The following is a 21,690-nucleotide window of genomic DNA, read 5'->3' as shown; positions in this document are numbered from 1 at the left end:
TTTAATGATTGCCATTTTAACTGGTGTGAGATGGTATCTCATTGCAGTTTTGATTTGCATTTCTCTGATGGCCAGTTAAGCATATTGATTGTAGTTATTCTGATGTCTATGTCTGATGAGTCTAATATCTGAACCAATGTAGGTGGCTCTCTGTTGTTTGATCACTCCTGGCATGCCTGATAATTTTGAATGAAAGACACTGTACATATTTGTAGAAATACTTTGAGGTTCTGGATAGTGTTATCTACTACTCTTTGTGAGGAGTGAACTATTTCTGATTCCCTTTTAGTCAAAGGTATAGCTTTTCAAGACGGTCACCTGGAAGTCTGAAGTATTTATTGAAATCTCTCTTCCCTGGTGGGCCCTGAACTCTAATTTTTGTCCTTAACCATACGAAACTGCCAAAAGCTCTACTCCACTGAAATTACCATGATTATAATAAACTAGTAGACTAATTTAGGAGGTACTCACATTTTTGTAATAGTCTTTTCATCCAAGAATATGGTATAGCCCATCATTTATTCAAATATTATATTTCTCTTCAAAATTATCTAGGTCTTTTTTTTCCATATAGGCCCACATATTTCTTAAAAGGAATAGAAAAATGCCTAAGTACATCCTGGAATGGGAGGGACATTTAAGTATAAAATCAAAAGTAGGTTTCTGGTTAATTTGACCAAGACATATCTTTAACTCCTGTTTTTCCTAAAATCCCAAAAATGATAGTGGAAAAAAATGCTTAAGGTATAAACCCACTAAGGTATAAATCTATTAGGACAAAGAGAACAGGAAAGAGCCTCAGGACCCTGAGACCCAGACACTGCTGGGATTCACGGACACTCCACATAGGAAGACTGGGTCCAAAAGTTCCTTTCCATTCCCTAAACACTTAGGGAGTTACTATCTGCTTCCAGCTCCCTGATTTTTGAGAGACAAAGGGCATTTTCTCTGGTTGGAGACACTGCACTCAAGAGTATAAGGCACAGTGGAGAGCAGGAGATACAAGGATTAAACAGTGGATTTGGTTGGAGACTGCATACTTCACAGTGGGATCCCTGGTTCCCTTCCTCCACCCTGCTTTCAGGACGTGGAAACAAAGTTTATGTCCTTTGGTCATGAGGTTAGAAATGTACCTTCTGGGTAGACTGAAAAGCCTTAGAGAAAAGAATTCCAAATATTGGCATCTGAGGCTTTCTACAACAAAAAGGAGCTTTTGCCATCAGATCACCTTATAAGTGAATTCATCAAGAATCCTTCTCCTACACACAGGAAGAAACATAAAAAAAAAAAAAAGCTCAGTATCACTAAGCACCAGAGAAATGCAAATCAAAGCCACAATGAGGTTGGGTGCAGTGGCTTATGCCTGTAATCCTAGCACTTCCGGAGGCCGAGGCAGGAGGATCACTTGAGCCCAGGAGTTTGAGACCACCCTGGGCAACATAGCAAGATGCTGTCTCTACAAAAAACTAAAAAATTAGTTGGGCATGGCGGCATGTACCTGTAGTCCCAGCTACTTGGGAGGCTGAGGTGGGAGGATCCCTTGAGCTTGGGTGGTTGAGGGAGCAGTGAGCTGTGTACTCTACTGCACTCCAGGCTAGGGGACAGAACAAGACCCTGTCTCTCAAACAAACAAAAGAAATAAACAACAACAACAAAAAACAACCCACAACGAGATACCATCTCACACCAGTCAGAATGGCTAGTATCAAAAAGTCAAAAAACAATAGATGCTGGTGAGGCTGTAGAGAAAAGGGAATGTTTATACACTGTTTGGTGGGAATGTCAATTAGTTTAGCCACTGTGGAAAACAGTTTGGAGATTTCTCAGAGAACTTAAAACAGAACTACCATTCAACCCGGCAATCCTACTACTGGGTATGTATTAAAAAAACAAAAAAAAGACCACTAGAGCGGGAAGGAGGGCAAGGATTGAAAAACTATTGGGAACTGTGCTTAGAATCTTGATGATGGGACCACTCACACCCCAAATCTCAGCATCACGCATATACCCAGGTATATGTATCCCCCGAATCAAAAATAAAAGCTGAAATAGTAAGAAAAGAAAAAAAGAATCTTTGTACCCAAGCACACAGCTTCCTATGAACTTTTTACTCCTTCACTTTTAAAAATGAATAAATAGCTAAAGAATACCGGACATCTGACAAATGCCTCCAACATGAAAGACTGAGGGAAAAAACCCCGAAAGAGATAATGCAGAGGAAAGGAAAATTGAAGAAAAAAAGAAAACCTCTAGCTGATATCCTCAGAAAAGATAAAATACGACATCCATGAAACATCCATAGGACAGAATACTATGAAAAATGAACATTTAAAACATGATAGCCAACATGCAAAACTCAATAGAAGAACTGCAAGATAAAAATCAAAGAAATTGCCCCAGGAGGCATTACAAAAAGACAAAGCAACAGAAAATAAAGGAAAAAAGATAAACGCTTAGGTAAAAATCAAGTACGCAAAATACAATTACCAGTGAATGAGTATATAAACATGCCATTTATAATACTACGTAGGTCTTTCTTTATAAACTTTCCTCTTTCTTATTTAATACTGAGCACCTACTATGTGAAACACCCCATGGAATAATCATTATTATTTTACAGAAATAAAGTATATAAGCCTATATAATAGACTGCAGTCTTAGTAGTTTAAGTTAAAGGTCACGAAAGCATGGTGAAGAATAGAAGTATATTTGTGGTCTGCATGATTTTGTAGAGGTGCCCTTAAAGTCTGGTAAGACCTCAAAGCCCAGTGACCTTGGAAGAAGGAAGGATAGTCCAGGCAGAGAAAATGGTGTGAGCAGAGGGACAGAACCCCACAAAATTCAAGACACAGTAATTATTGTATTGGCTGAAGTGCAAAGGGTGTTTAGTAGGAGAGAACTGTGGACAGAGAGGCTGTTATGACCAGCAGTGAACCAAAGAATGTTTCTGTAATTTAGGAGCTGTGAAGATAATGCTGTGAAGTTCTGAATGGAACGAGGTTTATTCCCTGGTTGGATGTTAGTATAGAGCAGGGAAAAGAGTACTGGACCAACAGTCAGCCAACTTGCCCCTAAAAGCCCAAGGTTATAAAGCAGGTCAACACACCACTATGGACCTAGCTTTTAGAGATGAGTTACTGAAGTCTAAAATTCTGCACAGGAAATCGCTGCAAGTGTTCAAGCATCTGTCTTAGTGGGATCAGATAAACTGGAAAAGTGACAATAGGAATAGGAAGATAGGTAGAGAATAAAACCTTAAGTCAAAAACCTTAAATAGACCATATATTAAGAAACATAGCTGCATTGTAGATTAACTGTCCTGAAAATAGACGCATACTGAAAATCAGAAGGCTACCTGTAGACGATCCACATGAACTTTGACTCCTCCAATTATTCCTTTTTTAAGGGCTGCCAGCATATCTAATATGGGGTTGAACCGGCTACCTCTAAAAAATATAAATAAACAAAATGTACAGATTAACAACAGAATGGTAAATTAATAATCTAATACTAAGTGCCCCTTATATATACAAAGTATTCCACCACATACTAAGAAGGATACAAAAACATCCAAGGAGGCCTTTCTTCCCAAGGGCTCACCGCGTTCATGGCAGTGGGACACATGCACCTTACTTCTTTTATCAACCTACCTTATATTGTCTTCCCGGATGAGAACAAGGAAAAGTGGACGTCCATGCATTTTCCAATATTGTTTAATGAATTGCAGTGCATTCTGTCAAACAGAATGAGGTAGGATGTAATGGCACAGTATCTAAGATGAACAGGATGCTCAACCATGAGTGCCAAAGAGCCAACAAAATTCTTATGTAGCCAGACAGTTCACAATCCAACCCTGAATAACTTAAGACTACTTAGGAGTAGAAGTGCTCTAGCAGGTTCTCTGGGTACACGCAAGTTATGCTGAACACCACTTTGAGTTCAATGATTTCAAACTTTATTCTTAAAAGTAATCACACTACATTTGTTTTAATGTTTTTCCCCCTTTTTTTAAAATTTTAATCTATTTATTTGTTTATTTATTTAGAAACTGCCAAGACTGGTCTAGAACTCCTGGGCTCAAGTGATCCACCTGCCTCAGCCTCCCAAAGTGCTGGGATTACAGGTAGGAGCCAATGCGCTTGGCCTCCTTTTTTTAAAAAGCCTAAAAAATACACTTCAAGAATGGCCTTGGGGGAACAATCATGCCAGCCGTCCAGAAGATTAACTCACTTCATATTACTAGGGATTTATATTACAGCAGGTGGAGGAGACGGGACTGAATTTATACAAACCATTAGCAATGTAGAGGGAGTTCTTTATCTATCTATCTGTCAATCAATCAGTCATCTCAAAGACTTACATATAATCATCATCATCACATCAAAAACTTACATAATACTTCACCATATGCCAGGCACTATTCTTAGTATTTTACATATATTAATTCTTTTAATCTTCATAACACCTCTTAATTATTATTCAGTTTTACAGATGGGAAAACAAGGCACAGAGGAGTTAAGTAACTTGCCCAAGAACACACAGCTGGCAAGTGGCAGAGCCAAGATCTTAATGAATGCAGTCTGGCTCCAGATTTCATGCTCTAAATCATGATTCTAACCTTCTCTGCTCTGTCAGTAGAAAAGGGAGTGAAGATTTTAACTCATGGAGTTATGAGTTAGTTGAGGTTTTACTGGATATTTTTCATAAATAAAATTATTTGGCTAATTTACCTTTTGTTCAAAAAGAGATAAACTGTCATATGAACATATTTTTCAAAGTAGGTCCCCCTGTTTTTCTGAATTGTATCTTTTCATTTGTATAAAGGCACAAGCAGCAGTCATACAACTGTATATAAGACAGAGGTCATCTATTATGCCAATGCTGCAAGTAATTTACACTCCAAAGCTATGCAGGTGGTTTTACTGTCATGCTTTACACTGTGCTAACCCAGTGTCACAGATACCTGCGAGTACTCAGTATAGTAACGTATGATAAAATCAGTGGAAACAAAGTAATTCCATTTTTAAGAAAGGTTTTTCGAAGCTACCTTTATGTCATCTATCAGCATGAAAACATCCTGAGACATGTAGAAATCACTTAGGTCGAAAATAATCGGGTAACAAACCACAGTCTTTCCTAGAATGCGATAAATCTGTAAGGGAAAAAGTTTTAAAACAAATAACTAAAGAACATACCAAAGGCAAAGGTGCAGTGCTATAAGTCTCAATAAAAATAAAAACTGATGTCTAATTCTGAATAAGCACATAAATTAATAGCTTGTGACATCCACATAATATTTAAAAATTTTAAAGTTTCTTGATTGAATCAGTATACTAATAAACTTAAAGCAGTCTACCTCTAATATGATGGAAAAGTCTGTGAGTAAATATTGTTATAATTAGATATTTTACAAAGCTTAGAAAAAATATATTTAGCAGTGAGGTGCTCCTTCATATTTATAAGACTTCCATGATATGATGCAAAATAAGTAAGATTTACTAGCAGAAAATAATACTTCAGATAAGTAGTCTGAGTACACAATGAAAATGAAAAAGGATGCATAGCAGGTCAAACACCATTTCAGTATGTGGTATTAGAATCCAAAAACTACTTTTTGAGGACATTTCATGAGTACCTTTGATGTACCGAGGCAGCCAATGGGCCTATCTGGCCTTCCAGAGAGTCCTAACTTTTCATTGATACCCAGGTGGAAATAAGCCTGTAAGACACAAGTGTGTAAATTAGAGTCAGGTAAGAATCCATGTCACTTTCTTACCCCTGAGTATTGCCCTGTTAATTTTTGATCTTTCCAGAGAGAAAGAAGCTAGGGAACCCTAATCCAAAAACTTGTAGGAAGACAAGCTAGCCAAAGATGTCAACTTAGATTTTAGATTACTGAGAGATTTGAGAGCAAAACTTTTGCATATCTACTTAGCAACATTCTTAAATTTGATATTGTTCCTACATTGCTACAAATGTACAACTTACATGGCTCTGATTCGTAAAAGAACACAAAAAGGCTAATGCTTCCTGTATCATTAAAACATTTAGTTGTTTAACATTTTAAAAACTAGGGCCATAATCTCCTACTAAATTTCTACCTTCAAATATTTCCCACCAAAATGAAAATGTCTTCATTGATTTTTTCTGATTATATACATTTTATGAAACATTCAAACCATGTACTCAAAGTGAATGTTCCTGTTTATTTTCACAATCCCTTTTGCAACTATTTCTCTGGTATATGCTGAAAGGGGTATAGTTCATTGTATGATCCCTAAGGGGCACCAAGATAGGGTTAAAGACTCTTAAAAGTACATCAATAAATATATACTCATATTATACACATGTCAATATGTGTGTATATTTACATAAATGGGTTCATATAACATATATTCTGTGTCCCATTTTTTAAACTTAATATTGTGGTATTCCAGTTTCAAGATGTTAAAATGAGCTGGGCGTGGTGGCTCACGTTTGTAATCCCAGCACTTTGGGAGGCTGAGGCGGGCAGATCATGAGGTCAGGAGATCAAGACCACCCTGGCTAACACGGTGAAACCCCGTCTCTACTAAAAATACAAAAAATTAGCCAGGCATGGTGGCGGGTGCCTATAGTCCCAGCTACTAGGGAGGCTGAGAAAGGAGAATGGCATGAACCCAGGAGGCAGAGCTTACAGTGAGCCGTGATCGTGCCACTGCACTCCAGCCTAGGTGACAGAGCGAGACTCCATCTCAAAAAAAAAAAAAAAAGATGTTAAAATGAGTCTATGCATTTTCTGTACATTTCAATGTTGAAATGATTGAAGAAATATTAAAACTGAAGGGGAAAGCTGGGCGCAGTGGCTCACGCCTGTAATCCCAGCACTTTGGGAGGCTGAGGCAGGTGGATGACCTGAGGTCAGGAGTTCAAGACCAGCCTAGCTGACATGATGAAACCCAGTCTCTACTAATAATACAAAAATTAGCCGGGCGTGGTGACACATGCCTGCAATCCTAGCTACTTGGGAGGCTGAGGCAGGAGAATTGCTTGAACCCAGGAGGCAGAGGTGGCAGTGAACCAAGACGGCGCCATTGCACTCCAGTCTGGGCGACAAGAGAGAAACTACATCTCAAAAATAAATAAATAAATAAAAACTGAGGAGGAAAGTCTGCAGAAGTATTACAAAGTAGGGAAGGGTGCCACAGTGGAGCAGAAACTTCTAGAATGTCTAAGGTTAAAAACAGATAGTCTTGGAATGAATTAGGAGTTAATCACTGTCAGAGCTGAGCACTTAATCTAATCAAGAAGCCCCTTTACCTTTTTAAACTCCTATCTCCTGATAAAGATAGCTCCCAATTTTTTGTTATTTTAAAAATAATTCAATAAACATCTTTGGACAGTGTGTTATTATATCTGCAGGATAATTTCCTAGACTTGCTGGATCAAAGAGAATACATTCTTTGAAATATAATGTGAGGTTGGTCACCCTCTAGAAATAATGTGCCAATTTACATTGGTATTAACTGTGTACAGGCCTTGCCACCTTCCTGGGTCAAAATAATATTTCATTTTACTTTTAAACTACTATATTAAAATATTTTGTGGTTCAGCATTTTCTAATATATTTAAGTATGTTCTATAACTTTTTTCATTTGTTCCCTTTTCTATGGGGAATTTGGCATTCTTTTTTATTTCAAGAAATCTTGGTATATTAAGAGTATTGCCCCTTAAATCAAATACTTTGCCCAGTTTGCTCCTCTTCAGTGTTGTTATGAAATGTGAGAATGACTGCATAGTAGGTGGAATCTCATTTCAACATGTGGCATTTCAATATAAACATTTTTCTACTAGGAAATTTCACAAGCACCTTTGATATGCCAGGCTGTTTGTTATATTTATACAGTATTTGTCAATCATTTCCTCAATGGCTTTTTGGCACTGGTATCATTCTAAAAATGGACTTCTCTTCCCAACAGCTAAAACATATTCTCTTATTTTTTTATTCTAGTGCTTTTATATTTAAATAATTTTAAAAGTTTTCAATTTTTGATCTGTCTGCAATTTATTTTTACATTTAATGAGAGAAATACATCTAACCTATATTTTCCTAAATGGAAAATCAAACCAACTATCTCTACACAATCTACTGATTGTGATTTGGACCGATTTCAAATAACAACTTCATTGTATACAAAATTAGTGGAAAATCAAACCAACTATCTCTACACAATCTACTGATTGTGATTTGGACCAATTTCAAATAACAACTTCATTGTATACAAAATTAGTGGTGTTGACAGAGCTCTCTGTTCACTGACATAGTGCACACATCTATGTGAGAGCTGGGTTTGTATCTCTTTCTCCTTTTGAATTGCACATTCCTGTAGAACAGCAGCCGAAGTTGGCACTGTGCCTAGTATGTAGCTGGTGCTCAGGAAATACTTGATAGATGAATGAGGGAGCAACTGAATGTTCTCCTGAGCCACACGTGCTGTGAATATTGATTCTGGAATAGCAGTGGTTTTAGACAAAGTCAACTGGTCAGAAACAGTGCTTTATAAGCATTATGTTGCATAGCTGCACTGAAACCACAGCACATAACACTAGATGCAGCCCCCTTTCCCTCATATATTAATAGTTTCAAATTTTCAGAAATAAATGTATGGTAAAATGTGTTGATCTAGGTGGGTTTCCTTTAAATACTATTCTTTATTACAGTAAAAGGATTCTCCTTAACTTTCTGAACCATGGTATGGCAGGTCTGTGACAATTTATTTAGTGCTCCCCACATTCCAGGGTGCATATAACATTGCCTCCATGTTGTACACATTCATAACATTTAGTGCACCGAAAGACACAGTAGTGACAAAACTACCTGGAAATACAGAAGTACTTCATACTAGGTCTGTACCATAGAGCAGAATTCTGTATTCAGTCCTCATGAAGCAAATCACACTACAGTCATCACATCATGAATATTAACCACATGCTGTGTAAAAGCCCTGCTCTCAGCTATCTGCCCTCACATCCTCTTCAGTGGGCTGAGGGAGGAAGTGGCTTCTCAGAAGAAAGGGAGCAACCGCTGGCATAAGAATATGTGCATCAGCAAAGATTTGAGGGAACACCTTTACTTTTAAAAGGCAGACTTATAAGGAGCAGAATACTAGGCAATATATCTTAGTATATATCTAAAGAGTAGCTATTTAGGAACACAGAGGCTACAGCTACAACCAAAAAACAATCTTCCATCTCAACACAGGCACAGGAAGGTTGGCTCTTGCTCACAAGTCTGTCTTTTCAGCCACACTACACCAAAATTGCAAGTCATTTGTTAACACCATTTTTAAAACAAGATATAAAATAAGCAAGGAACTGTTGTAAGTCTTTACTTGCTCTGTAACAGAATGCCTTCTACTGCCTCTGATTCACAAGCACTTTGTATGAACATCTATTATAACGGTTATCAAAGTGAACTGTAATTCACTGTTTTTTCCTGTCAAACCAGTAAACTCAGAGGTCACTGAGAACAGGGACAAAGTCATTTCATATGAGTGTCCTACACAGTGCTCTGCATATAGCATGTGTTTGTTGCTGAATGAATGAATACCACATCCAAGTCATTTGCTCACCATGTTAGCCTTTTAAATCTTGACTGCATGTTGTCTGGTAGGATATAAACTCACCTACTATTAAAATAAGTTGTTAATATTAATTAGACTAGAAAAAACAGATTTGGGTTAATTTGTTTTAAGAGTATGTTTATCAAAGAATAAGCTTTGTTGGCGTTCTCTAGAGCTTTCAGCAAGAGAGCATAAAAGTGTATTAGCAGCCGACAGCCTGCAGCTGAATACTAAGAGCACAGCGTGAGAGCCTTGGATTTTGGCATCCTTCTCTCACCTCCACAATGCCTCCGCTCCTTGCCTTGTACCATTATGTACATCTGGGCATGAGTTTAAATTGTTGCCTGCTCTAGGGATCCTTGTATTTTCAGCTTTATCTCTTGGCAGAGTGGTGACAGTTAAATTTATTAGAGAAGGTGTAAGGACTCTCCAAGAGCTGGTGCTCTTGGTGACCTGACACCCAGGTTCTGGTTTGTGTTGCCTAATGTCAAGATCCAGCCCTGATACTGGAGTCCTGCATTTTCCCATGTAACATGTTGGGTTTGTATCTCTAAGCCTTCATTTTTCTGTTATAGCAACAAGACTTTGACTACAACCATTTATATTTAACCTAATAAACTTAATCATGTCCACTTGAGATACACTGTTACAAAGACTTCTACTAAACACTGAGTAGTTTGTTCTTATGTTGTTTTTAACAAATACTAAATAAAAATGGCAGTTTAAAAATAAGCAGTGGGTAGGAGTCAACAATGTCCTGTCTCTAACGAGCAAGAATATTCACAAGCATAGGCAATAATGGATCCATCTGCAGAGCAGTGCGTGCAAAAGGCCTCAAATGTCACCTTTTAATTCCATCCCAAATAGGTATGGAACTACATCAATGATAAATACAGATGTTACTTTTACTTTATAATTGCTTTGAGACCCAGCAAACCAAAGGGGTTGAAATTACTTCAGACACCAAACAGTAAGGAAAGAGAAAAAAAGGAAAGTAGTGAATATCAAAAATATTTAGGTATGAGTAGGTTTTTTTTTAAACAAACCTTCTCACACCTAAATATTTTTTGATAATCAAAGATGAAAAAATCAAAGATGAAAAGATGAAAAAACCAAATCAAAATGTAAGAATACATTTTGATAAAAGAGGAAAAAAATCAAATCAAAACATAAGAATAATTTTATTCCTATTAAAATTAAGACTAACTTGTTATTTAACTGCTCAGCCTAGGTTAGTAATAGAGTTTAGAAAGAAGTAGGAATCAACAAGACCTATAAACATAATGTACACACACATGCACACACACACATACACAGTGCAAAGTTTTTTTTAGTAACAATGTCCATTAAAGTGGACTTCTCAATTTAATTAGAAGCTTTTGGATTACTGGTCGTACATCAGAATCAGATTTTAACTGTGTGACTTGTCTGTAAACTAAGTCAAACCATCAAGCTCTACTATCTCTACAAAGTAAGGAAAGTAAAAGGCAGAATCACTTACTTTCACAAGCTCCTGCTGAGGCCATATCTGAATGGGTTCTACTTGTTGAGGAGTCTGAGTCTGAATACCATATGTGTTCAGAAAAACTTGAAGTCTAAAGATCATAGGGAAAAAAAGAGATGTTTTTAGACAACGCATTTACAGTTCAGGAAGCAGTGAAGGAGGAGGATAAAAGGGAACATGTTAACTTGGAGGGCATTATTAATTTGTTAGTATTAGCAATTTGCCATCTGCACTAGACTTCAGAGGCCCTTATGGATCCTCCACGAAGCATCAGATGGAAACATTAGGGGCTGGCAGGGAGAGTAAGCACTGATTTTGGTAATCCCCACGTGTTTGTATGAATTTCTCAAAACTACAACCCAGGCAACACTGGCACTGGTCACAGTCTTTAATATTCACCTCAACTAAAACAAAACTATTTTTAAACATGAAAAGAATAATATGCTGGCCATTTAAAGTGACATTAATGATATCCTTGAAAGCCTGTAAAGGAGTTTCTGAAGTTAATCTCTGCTACCATAGTCGATATTGTAAACATAAAGCAATCATTTCCCCTCCGCTCCCCACAAAAAAAACACACCACCCACTTGGATTTCATACCTTTGGCTTTCTGCTATAAGTGCCACATGAACTACCAAATCATTTTCCAGTGGGCCCTGTAATGCAGAATAAGGCAGGGGGAAAACATTTTAAAAGATCTGGTCATCATCAGCTACAATGAGAATCAAGGACAATATTAACCATCTCTAAGCAGTTCATTAAAATGATGGACACCAGCTGGCTCTCAGCGGCCACCTTTCTTTCCTTGCTCGCCACTGCCTACTAATCAATTTGATGGTATAGACAGAGTAATGGAACACCAAGGAATGGAAAGCCATAAACCTCATCACTGCCACAGGCTCTAGCCTGTCAGGGCTATTTTGAATGATGCATAAGAGCGGTTTGGGGACCGAGAGTCATTTTCCATCATTTAACTCTAAAGGGAAGAGGAGGAACTAAAAATAAAAACCCAATTTATGAATTCTCTGTAAAAAAAAAAAAAAAGATAGTTAAAATTGTTCATTTGACATCTTAACCACATAAAAGGTTATTCTCTTTCTTGTTAGCCAATTTTCCTTTGGCAACTTATACATCAAAATAACTTTATTCTAATATATAATTCTTATAATAGAACATGAACTACCCAGTTGACTATGTAATTAACATTATGTTCATTAAATGCAAGCTGTTGGACTTAATAGTTCTAATCAAAGAGTGTTGGATATTTGCTATTCATTTTTTCTGTGATAAAGATTCACTATAACATGTATTATACATTGTTAAATTGAACCCAATTTTGAAACCTGTATATAATTAACAGAGAACATTAAGAAGCACCAATAAATTACAGTATTAGGGAGCTCTGAAAACACTGATCAAACATAACTCTTTTATAGTAATGAATCCAACAGTCCCAATAATATGCTGTAAAATATTTGATTTATCATCAATCATTTCCTCTCTATGGTATTAAATATGCCACTGAAATTTATGTATGATGGAAGGCAAGAAACACCAGCATACATATATCAGCAGTAAATACCATACAATCAAAGGGATGGTTACCAGAATCATCGTGAAAGTGCCATTTCAGGCAGACTTTCTGTGATTTAAATGAATGTGTAAGTGAAAATGTGATTTAACAATCCAACAAAAATAAATACCCATTTAAAATGTTACAAATTTTGTTTTTACTTGATAAAGACCTCAGAATTAAATGTTTCTCAAAAGGTTGAGAAAAAACTTGTTTTCACAGCCTCATCAAGATTTCTAACAACAAATGAAAAAATTAAGCCCTATTTCTCTTGGATGAGATCTAGTATTTACTGCTTTAAAAGGACAAGTAACCTTAGAATAGGCCATTATGTACAATCTTCAGGACAGTTGTGGGATTCTTAAATAAAAAGCAAATGAAAACGTACAGAATTCAGATGATATTTCAATAACAATAAATAAGGCAGCTTATAGATTGTAACTGGCAAACTGGAATCTTCTTTTTGAATCATAGGCCTGTTTAGGATATTGTTTCCACTTGTATGACAGAATATTCAGATCTAAAATGGCCTCTATACATGTTGAATCATACTGAGCATCTAGTTAGGGGACTATTAGATGGCTGAAGAGATCTTTCGTTGTAAAAACTAAGCATTTCAGATAGTCTGGTTCACAAACCATCTACCACAATGAGCTTGGACTTATAACTCCAGCCCAAGTGGGACCTTTTGCCCCATTCACCATTGAGAGAAAGAATTCAGCACGGGCAGCCCCACTCCTAAAACTCTCTTCCTTTCACTGCCAAAGTTGAAACCATCTGTTCTGTTTTTACCATTTTCTTCAAACCACCACCATTGATTTGTTTGTTTGTTTGTTTGTTTGTTTATTTCAGACAGGTTTTCACTCTATTGCCCAGGCTGGAGTGTAGTGGTGTGATCACGGCTTACTGCAGCCTAGACCTCCTGGGCTCAGGTGATCCTCCCACCTCAGCCTCCCAAGTAGCTGGGACTACAAGTGTGCACCACCACACCTGGCTAATTTTTATATTTTTTTGTAGAGACAGGTTTCACCATGTTGCCAAGGCTGGTCTTGAACTCCTGGGCTCAAGCAATCTGCCCACACTGGCCTCCCAAAGTGTTGGGATTACAGATGTGAGCCACTGCATCCAGCAAACCACCACCATTGTTGTCCAAAACCCATTAAATCTCTGTTAATTTCCTAATAGTAATTAATACCTTCTTTTCTGAATGGCATTTTTCCTAATAATATTGTAATAATTTCTGCTCACAGGTTACAGACAAACACACACACACGTATATACACATACTCAAGCCCTGTGTGGTACTAGTAATCTCCATTTTACAGGCATTTGTCGACTCATTCAACTGATCAAGAGGACACTAATCCACAAGACTCCATGTTAGAATATGAATATGACCCAATGGCCCCTCTTGAGGAGTTCAGTCTACTAGGAGAGATGGATAACAGATAAGTTTTCACACGTGTGTTTATTATCACATAAAAGTATTTTACTGGTATCTTTCTTTGGCAGATCTACCTCGTTAAAAAAAGTGACTGAAGGACATGATATTCTGTGGATATACCATACTTTATTTTTAAAATGTTTGTTGATGGATATTTAAGTGGTTTCCAATTTTTCATTTCTGCAGAGAATATAATAATTGTCCCTATCTCAGAGAACTACTGAAGATTTAGGGAGAGAACAAAGTGCCAAGCACAGTATTTCACACAAAAACACTCAATAAAGGGCGTTAATTTTTGCTGTAGTTGCATATTTGCTTATTGTTATCTTCACATCTATCCTTGGACAGCTGCTCCCCTCTTCCTTGTCTAGGTTTGCTATAATGCCTATGTTGCCCTAGATCCCATTGGCTTCCACCATTCTAAGACATTTGGATTATCTGTCATCCTATTTTTTTATATGGCTAGTTCTTCCCCAAATGATTCTGAACATCTTTTTAAAGACATCCTCAGGTGATTTAACACCTTCTTTAATGCTATGGTCTGAATGTGTATGTTCCTGCTGAAATTCAGGTTGAAATTTTAACCCCCAAGGTGATGGTATTGGCAGCGGATAAGGGGCTGGGGAATGGAGAGGGGTGCTTTGGGAGGTAATTAGGTCATGAGGGCGGAACCCTCCTGAGCAGGATTGGTATCCTTATAAAAGAGGCCCTGCACCCTTTCCATCATGTGAGGACACAGGGAGAAGGCACCATTTATGAACCAGAAAGAAGGCCCACACCAGACACTCAATCTATCAGCACGTTGGTCTTGGATCATCCAGCTTTTACAACTGCGAGAAATAAATTTCTGATGTTGATATGCCACCCAGTTTATGGTATTTTGTTATAGCAACCTGAACAAACTAAGACACTTAGCTACTACTCATTTTTTTCCTTTCATTTCTCAAACATAAGACTATAACTATGTCCTTACCTTTCTTGCCTCTGTACTTCTGCCCTCTACAATCTATCCTGCCCTGTCTTTGGAGATACATAATCCTAACACAAGTCTATGGTCACATATTCATTCTATTCATTCTCTCTCAAATCTCATCCACTCTAGTAGCTTTAAGCTATTATCTCTAAGTGTCATGGGATCCTTGGGGTGTTGCTTTGCCAGCCAGAAACCTCTGTGGCCGGTGGAGCCTTTTACCTGAATATTGCCCACACCTACTGGGCTCGTTCCACCCACTTGACCTGGTAGGCTGTGCTCAGCTTGCACTACCAGCCTGGATCCCACACTTGCCAAGGGTGAGCCAGGTGTGGGGTGGGGGGCGCATGTTTCAGCCTTGTTTGTGTTACAGCTCTTTCAGTCCTGCCATTTGGTGAGTCCCAAGTTCTTGTCCCATGTCCAGAAGAATGAGGTACACAGACAACCGGAGGGTGAGCAAGGCAGAGAGGAGCTTTATTGAGTAACAGAATAGCTCTCAGGAGACCCAAAGTGGGTAGCTACTTTTTGCAGGCAGGTCATTCCGATGAGTATCCAGCTCTCAGCTGAGAGGAGACTCACAGTGGGAGCTCCTTTCTGCAGGCAGCTCATCCCAATGAGTCAAGGAGACCTGAAGACCTGAAGTGAGTAACTCTTTCCTGCAGCTGGTAGTTCCTACATCTGTCCAAGTCTGGCTGAGTCTGGGGGTTTTTATGGGCTCAGAAGGGAGGAAGCACATGCTGATTGGTCCATGGGTGGCCATGGGTGGGCCCGGAAAAAGCACAGGTTCTCACTCTGGGCTGCAGACTCCACCCAGGCGTGGCAGCCTGGCCCCCAGGCTTCAGGTCAACCCTGGTTTGAAGGTGGGGTTTCACCAGGGACCCGCCCAGGAGCCTGTTTTCCTCCTGCCATCATCAACATGCTGTCCATGGTGCCCAGGCTGTGCCAAGGGATACCTGTAGGCCCACGACAAGCTGCCCTTAGCCCCACCGGCCTCACTCCTGTGCTCATCGGCGCTCAAACCCAGAGGGGGCTGAGGCAGCAGGGGGATGGCATGTCAACACTGCCCTGAGCGTGCGCACACCCAGCTGTGTTGCATCAGCACCCAGGCTCGGTCACAACTTTGTTCCGTACTGCTGCAGGTGCTGGGAGTGGGGAGAGGCCAGGGAATGGGAGCAGGCACTTCTGAACCTGTGGGGGCTGGGGGCTTCCCAGGCCCCAACGAGTGCAGCGATGCCTGGGTCTGGAGCTGCGGCTGGGCAGCTGCAGCTGCACCTGAGAGCATGGGGCTCCTGCCCCACTAACTCAGTAGGGAGTGGGGCTCCTGCCTCCTCCTGGCCCCCTCTGGCTCCATGGAGTGTGCAGCCCTGGCCACACTTCCCCTGCTACAGCTGTTGTCCCCACAGTGGCTGCTCTAGACAGGTTGCCGCTGCTATTATAAGCAGATGCTTCCATGTTTATATTTTTAGTCTTGACCTTTCTCTTAAGTTCTAGTTCCCACATTTTAAACTGTTTTCTGGACATTTTCTCTTGGTTATTTCCAAAGTTAATAGATTTAAAACTCAACTCCTCATCATCAACCCCACCTCCATCCCAAACAGGTTCTTATTCTTTAATCCTCATTTAATGGGTCACTGTAGCTCAGAACCTCAGAATCATCTTTGACGCCTTTTACGTAACCTCCATATGCAATTAGTCACCAGAATCCTGTTAGTCCTTCCTTCACATAGTATCTTGAATGTTGTTTTCTTTGCATTTCTATAGCAAGATTCAGGATTTAAAAGTAGCAACAACAGTGAACACTTTATATAACTACACTCCACATGCCAGGAACTGTTTAAGTGCTTTATCAAACTATTATCCCATTTTACAGGTTTAAAAATGAGGCACAGAAAGTTTAAGCAATTTATCCAAGGACACAGACCTAGCAGAGCTAGAATTCAGACCCAGGCAGTCTGACTGCAGATTCTGTGCTCATAATCACTCACTTATCCTGCCTCTCAAAGAGCAGAAAGCAGGCGGACTTCAGATTGAAAGATCTTCCATCCTTAAATCTACTGACTCCCAAAGCATTCCTTATCTCTATAAGACCCCATATTATGAGCTCATTTGCTCTGGCCAAAAAATGTGTAAGTCATCCTAAATTCCTTTTTCCTTCAAACCCCATAACCAATAACAGCTAAAAAACCAAAACAAAACAATGACAAAAACTGAGAACACTTATTGAGAATCAGGTGGCTGTATTAAATTATATACTCTTAAACACCCCATTAGGTAGGTTACTATAATTATTCTCATCTACTGATGGGAAAACTGAGGCAAAGAGTGGTTAAAAAACTTATCCAGCATCATACAGGTAATACATAAAGTTATTAAGTGGCAACATGGAGATTCAAACATGCACAATCCAATCTACTTCTTACCCATTATAGTATACTGTATGCCTCTGTGACGTGATGCTAATTCGCCAAGAAGTCGTATTGGCTCTACCTCCAAAATATGTCTCAAACACACCACTTCTCTCCTTCTCCACTGCTAATACCACTCTACTTAAAGTAACCATGATCTTTTACTTGGTTAAGTAACTGGTCTACTTACTTCAGTCTTAAACCCCATCCCACCCATTCACAGCAGTCCATCCTGAAAACAGTAATTAAAAAGTGTAAATCAGATCATCTCACTACTACTCTACCCCACCCACACATGCCCATGCTTATGAACACTCTCCAGTAACTTCCTGTAGAATGGTAACAAAACTGCTTATCAGGCCCAAGAGGCCCTCCATGATCTAGCTCTGGCATGCTTGCCTCTGCTTTCTTATTCTCCCTTCTCCACATGTTTTAGCCACCCTGGGTCCTCTCTGTCCCTTGAACATGCCAACTATATTCCCATCAAGTGCACTGGTTACAGCTGTCTGGTGTGTTTTCTCCTCCAGGTTGCAGAATGAATGCTCGCTGGTCATACAGATCTCAACGATCATCCCTGCCACATAGGCCTCCTCTCTCCACCACGGCCAAAGTTGCTCTCCTCAGGCATCTCCAACCCCAGTCTACCACTTTACCTTATTTTGTCTGCCTCATAGTACCTGTCCGATACAGAAATTATATCATTTATTGTTATTCATTCCCTTCAGAAAGTAACTCCCTATGGGCAGGGAACTTGATCTAGGTGGTCTACTGCCACCTCCCCATGCATGGAACATAGTAGGCATCCTTACTATTTGATGAATGACTGCCCAGGCAAGTTTCTCAATTCTTTGCTTATCTGTAAAATGGGAAAAATATTTACAGTGCCTACCACAAAAGGAGAGGATCAAACAAAAGAGGGCACGTAAAATATTTGCAAACTTTGATCTGTTACACAATGATATTTATATCATTATTTCCTGTGTGACTCACTATGTCACTTAACCTCAATAAGCCGCAGTTTCCTCATCTATAAATTGAGAATAATAAAAATATCTATTTCCTAGGGTTATGAGAATAATACATAATATATAAGCATTTAACACTGGCATATAGTAAGTGTCCAAAAAAAATTAGCCATCTATCAATGCCAGCAACACAACCACAACCCTGGGTCACTGCAATAGGCTTCCTCAGCTTTCTGCTCCACACCTGCCTTTGCCCGTTGTCTGCGCTTTATGGTCAGATTCATTTTCTTGTATCAATGATTTGCACAAAGGAGGTGGTCAAAAAATATTTCTTGAATGCATGAAGAAAGGCGACAGAGAAGAGTTAGTAAACAGATATAGTTATGCAATATTTAGGATATTACCTCTCTACTCCAAAACTAATGTTTCCCAAACAAGGCCCAAACTTCTCGAGGACTTTTACAACTCAGGGACTACCTACTGTTCCCTGTTGGTCTCCCATCTGTTTTAGAGTACTCCACTAAAAAACAGTTCACTCATGTCCATCTCATGTTTCTGTCCACTGTCCCTTTACATTTGGACTGCTCTCTCCATTCCTTTATCTATCCAGATCCTGACTCACTCTTTTAACCTAGTCTCCTCCCAAACTCCCCCAAACATCAGGGTATCCAAATATCTTTTGTCCCTAATAGGAATAGCTGGCACTGCCTGTATGAGACACTTGGCACGAGTCTTGGGCCGCCTCATGCCATGCCTTTGGAAGGGTTATTTAGCTTTTAGAATGTGTATGAGTGGTCTGTGAAACTACAGGGGCCCCTCATGCTTACTTTTCTCACTTAGGATGTAGGCAATACCTCGTACTAAAAGAAAAGCAATTGTTATTCATTTGACGGTCTGGAGGAGGATCTATTTTTTTTGGTATTGCTGGTTACATTTATTAGCAATACACAAATCTTCCCTTCAGCATACCCAACAAATGTTTGCAAATATAAACAAGGATATTTTTAACAAAAGAAAATAATCAGTAAAATGTACATATTTATATACACTATAAAAGAGTGTACATGTCAGAGTAACAATACGGTTTAGGACCAAAACCCTGTAGTTAGAAATATTCTCATTCAAAATTTTCATTTCTATAAAGTCAGATTGTATTTTTCTAACATTTTTTCTTTGTAATAAAAACCCCACATAACCTAAATTTAACATCTTAACCATTTTTAAGTGTACGGTGGCAGAGGAACTTTTATAGCATAACTTCCCTATAAGCTGGGCACTAACTATATTAATATTGCAACTCATCATGCTCAAAATTTAAAACTATGGTAATTAAGACACTGCATGTCTGTCTGTCTAGATTCTAGTTTTTAAATTACTCAAATCAGGTCAAAGTAGTAAAGCCAGGATATTTGCAGTTGGGGGCTATAAATAAAACAGTGTAATACAACTTTCAAAGGGCACACAGAGAAAACTTAATGTGAATGTGCCCTAACAGTGTTTCTTTTCCTTGTTCTTTTTTCCTAATTTAATTTTTTCAATAGATAATTCAATCATAAGGTTCAAAAATTTAAAAATTATGAAAAAGTTTTTGGTGACATGTCATTCCCATTTGGGGCCTTCATCCCCACAGTTCCCCTCCATCTAAGAACCAATCACTGCTATGATTATTTATGCCTTGCTCTAGTGTTTCCTCATGCCTACAACAGCAAATGCAAATATATATTCTTATTTTCTTACATTTCTACACAGAAGTTACTCTCAGCACCTTTTTCTAGTTAATAATTGTATATCATGGAACTCTTTTCATATATTAACACATAGAACACGTCCTCATTTTCACTCTAACTGCTTGGCATTCCATTTTGTAGATGTACCATATGTATTAATGTCATCTTTACACCTTTTTAATCAATTAAGGTTAGTCAACCTTTTACACTGAAATCTCTGGAAATGGTTACAGTTACATAGTGGCACCATTAAACATCAGGTTTTAATTCTGCTTATAAAAGTAGAATAAGCACTCAAATGAAATCATTCAGAGGCATTGCTACCACTGGATTATGTGGGTAACTGGAGGACTATTATAAGAAAAGATCAGGGCCGTGCACGGTGGCTCACGCCTGTAATCCCAGCACTTTAGGAGGCCGAGGCGGGCGGATCACAAGGTCAGGAGATCGAGACCATCCTGGCTAACACGGTGAAACCCCGTCTCTACTAAAAGTACAAAAAATTAGCCGGGTGTGGTGGCTGGCACAGGTAGTCCCAGCAACTCGGGAGGCTGAGGCAGGAGAATGGCGTCAACCCGGGAGGCGGAGCTTGCAGTGAGCCGAGATCGCGCCACTGCACTCCAGCCTGGGCAACAGAGCTAGACTCCGTCTCAAAAAAAAAAAAAAAAAAAAGATCAGTAGGTTTGGGTTTGGGGAGGGGGCAGTGAGAAGTGTCTGAGTCTTTTCTAGGAGGGTGACACAGAAAGAAGCATAGATGTCCATTTACAACATATGGAAATACACGACAGCTTGTTGATAAGAGTTATCTCATGGGATTGCTGGGTCAAATGGTATTGCTGATTCTAGATCCCTGAGGAATCGCCACAATGTGTTCCTCAATGGTTGAACTAATTGTGGCACTGTTCACAATAGCAACCAACCCAAATGCCCATCAATGATGGACTGGATAAAGAAAATGTGGCACATACACACCATGGAACACTATACAGCCACACAAAAGGATGAGTTCATGTCCCTTGCAGGGACATGGATAAAGCTGGAAACCATCATTCTCAGCAAACTAACAGAAGAACAGAAAACCAAACACTGCATGTTTTCGTTCATAAGTGGGAGTTGAACAGTGAGAACAAATGGACACAGGGAGGGGAACTTCACACAATGGGGCCTGTTGGAGGGTGCGGGGCTTAGCAGGGGGACAGCATTGGGACAAATACCTAATGTAGATGACAGGTTGATGGGTGCAGCAAACCACCATGGCACATGCATACCAATGTAACAAACCTGCATATTCTGCACACGTACCCCAGAACTTAAAGTACAATAAACAAAGAGTTATCTCATTATGTTCTTGCTTACATTTGTTTTGTAGTCTGGTTTGGAATGTTAAGGAATTAATACATCTTGACAGCTTGCTATGTGCCACGTGTTATTCAAGAGCTTTTTTGAGTATTCTCACAAGAACTCCCATTTTAAAGATGAGGAAACTGAGGTGAAGAGCGG

At 39.1% G+C, this 21,690-nt stretch overlaps 1 protein-coding gene across 6 annotated transcripts in view; it reads right to left on the bottom strand.

Annotated features, from left to right (window-relative positions):
* PHKB (phosphorylase kinase regulatory subunit beta) overlaps positions 1-21,690 on the bottom strand; it is a 239,098-nt gene that overhangs the window by 44,984 nt on the left and 172,424 nt on the right. For all 6 annotated transcript variants that reach the window (XM_055233310.2, XM_055233313.1, XM_055233309.2 and 3 more), the window contains 6 exons: positions 11,707-11,762; positions 11,104-11,197; positions 5,636-5,719; positions 5,048-5,152; positions 3,651-3,733; positions 3,356-3,446 (listed from right to left, as the gene is read on the bottom strand). In XM_055233310.2, the coding sequence (XP_055089285.1) occupies positions 3,356-3,446; positions 3,651-3,733; positions 5,048-5,152; positions 5,636-5,719; positions 11,104-11,197; positions 11,707-11,762 (513 nt within the window). The remainder of the gene's footprint in view (positions 1-3,355; positions 3,447-3,650; positions 3,734-5,047; positions 5,153-5,635; positions 5,720-11,103; positions 11,198-11,706; positions 11,763-21,690) is intronic.

The sequence above is a fragment of the Symphalangus syndactylus genome, chromosome 11, assembly GCF_028878055.3.
Source record: "Symphalangus syndactylus isolate Jambi chromosome 11, NHGRI_mSymSyn1-v2.1_pri, whole genome shotgun sequence".
Classification (NCBI taxonomy): Eukaryota; Metazoa; Chordata; class Mammalia; order Primates; family Hylobatidae; genus Symphalangus; species Symphalangus syndactylus.
Note: the sequence above shows the minus strand (reverse complement) of the source record. Positions and strands in the feature narration are given on the sequence as shown.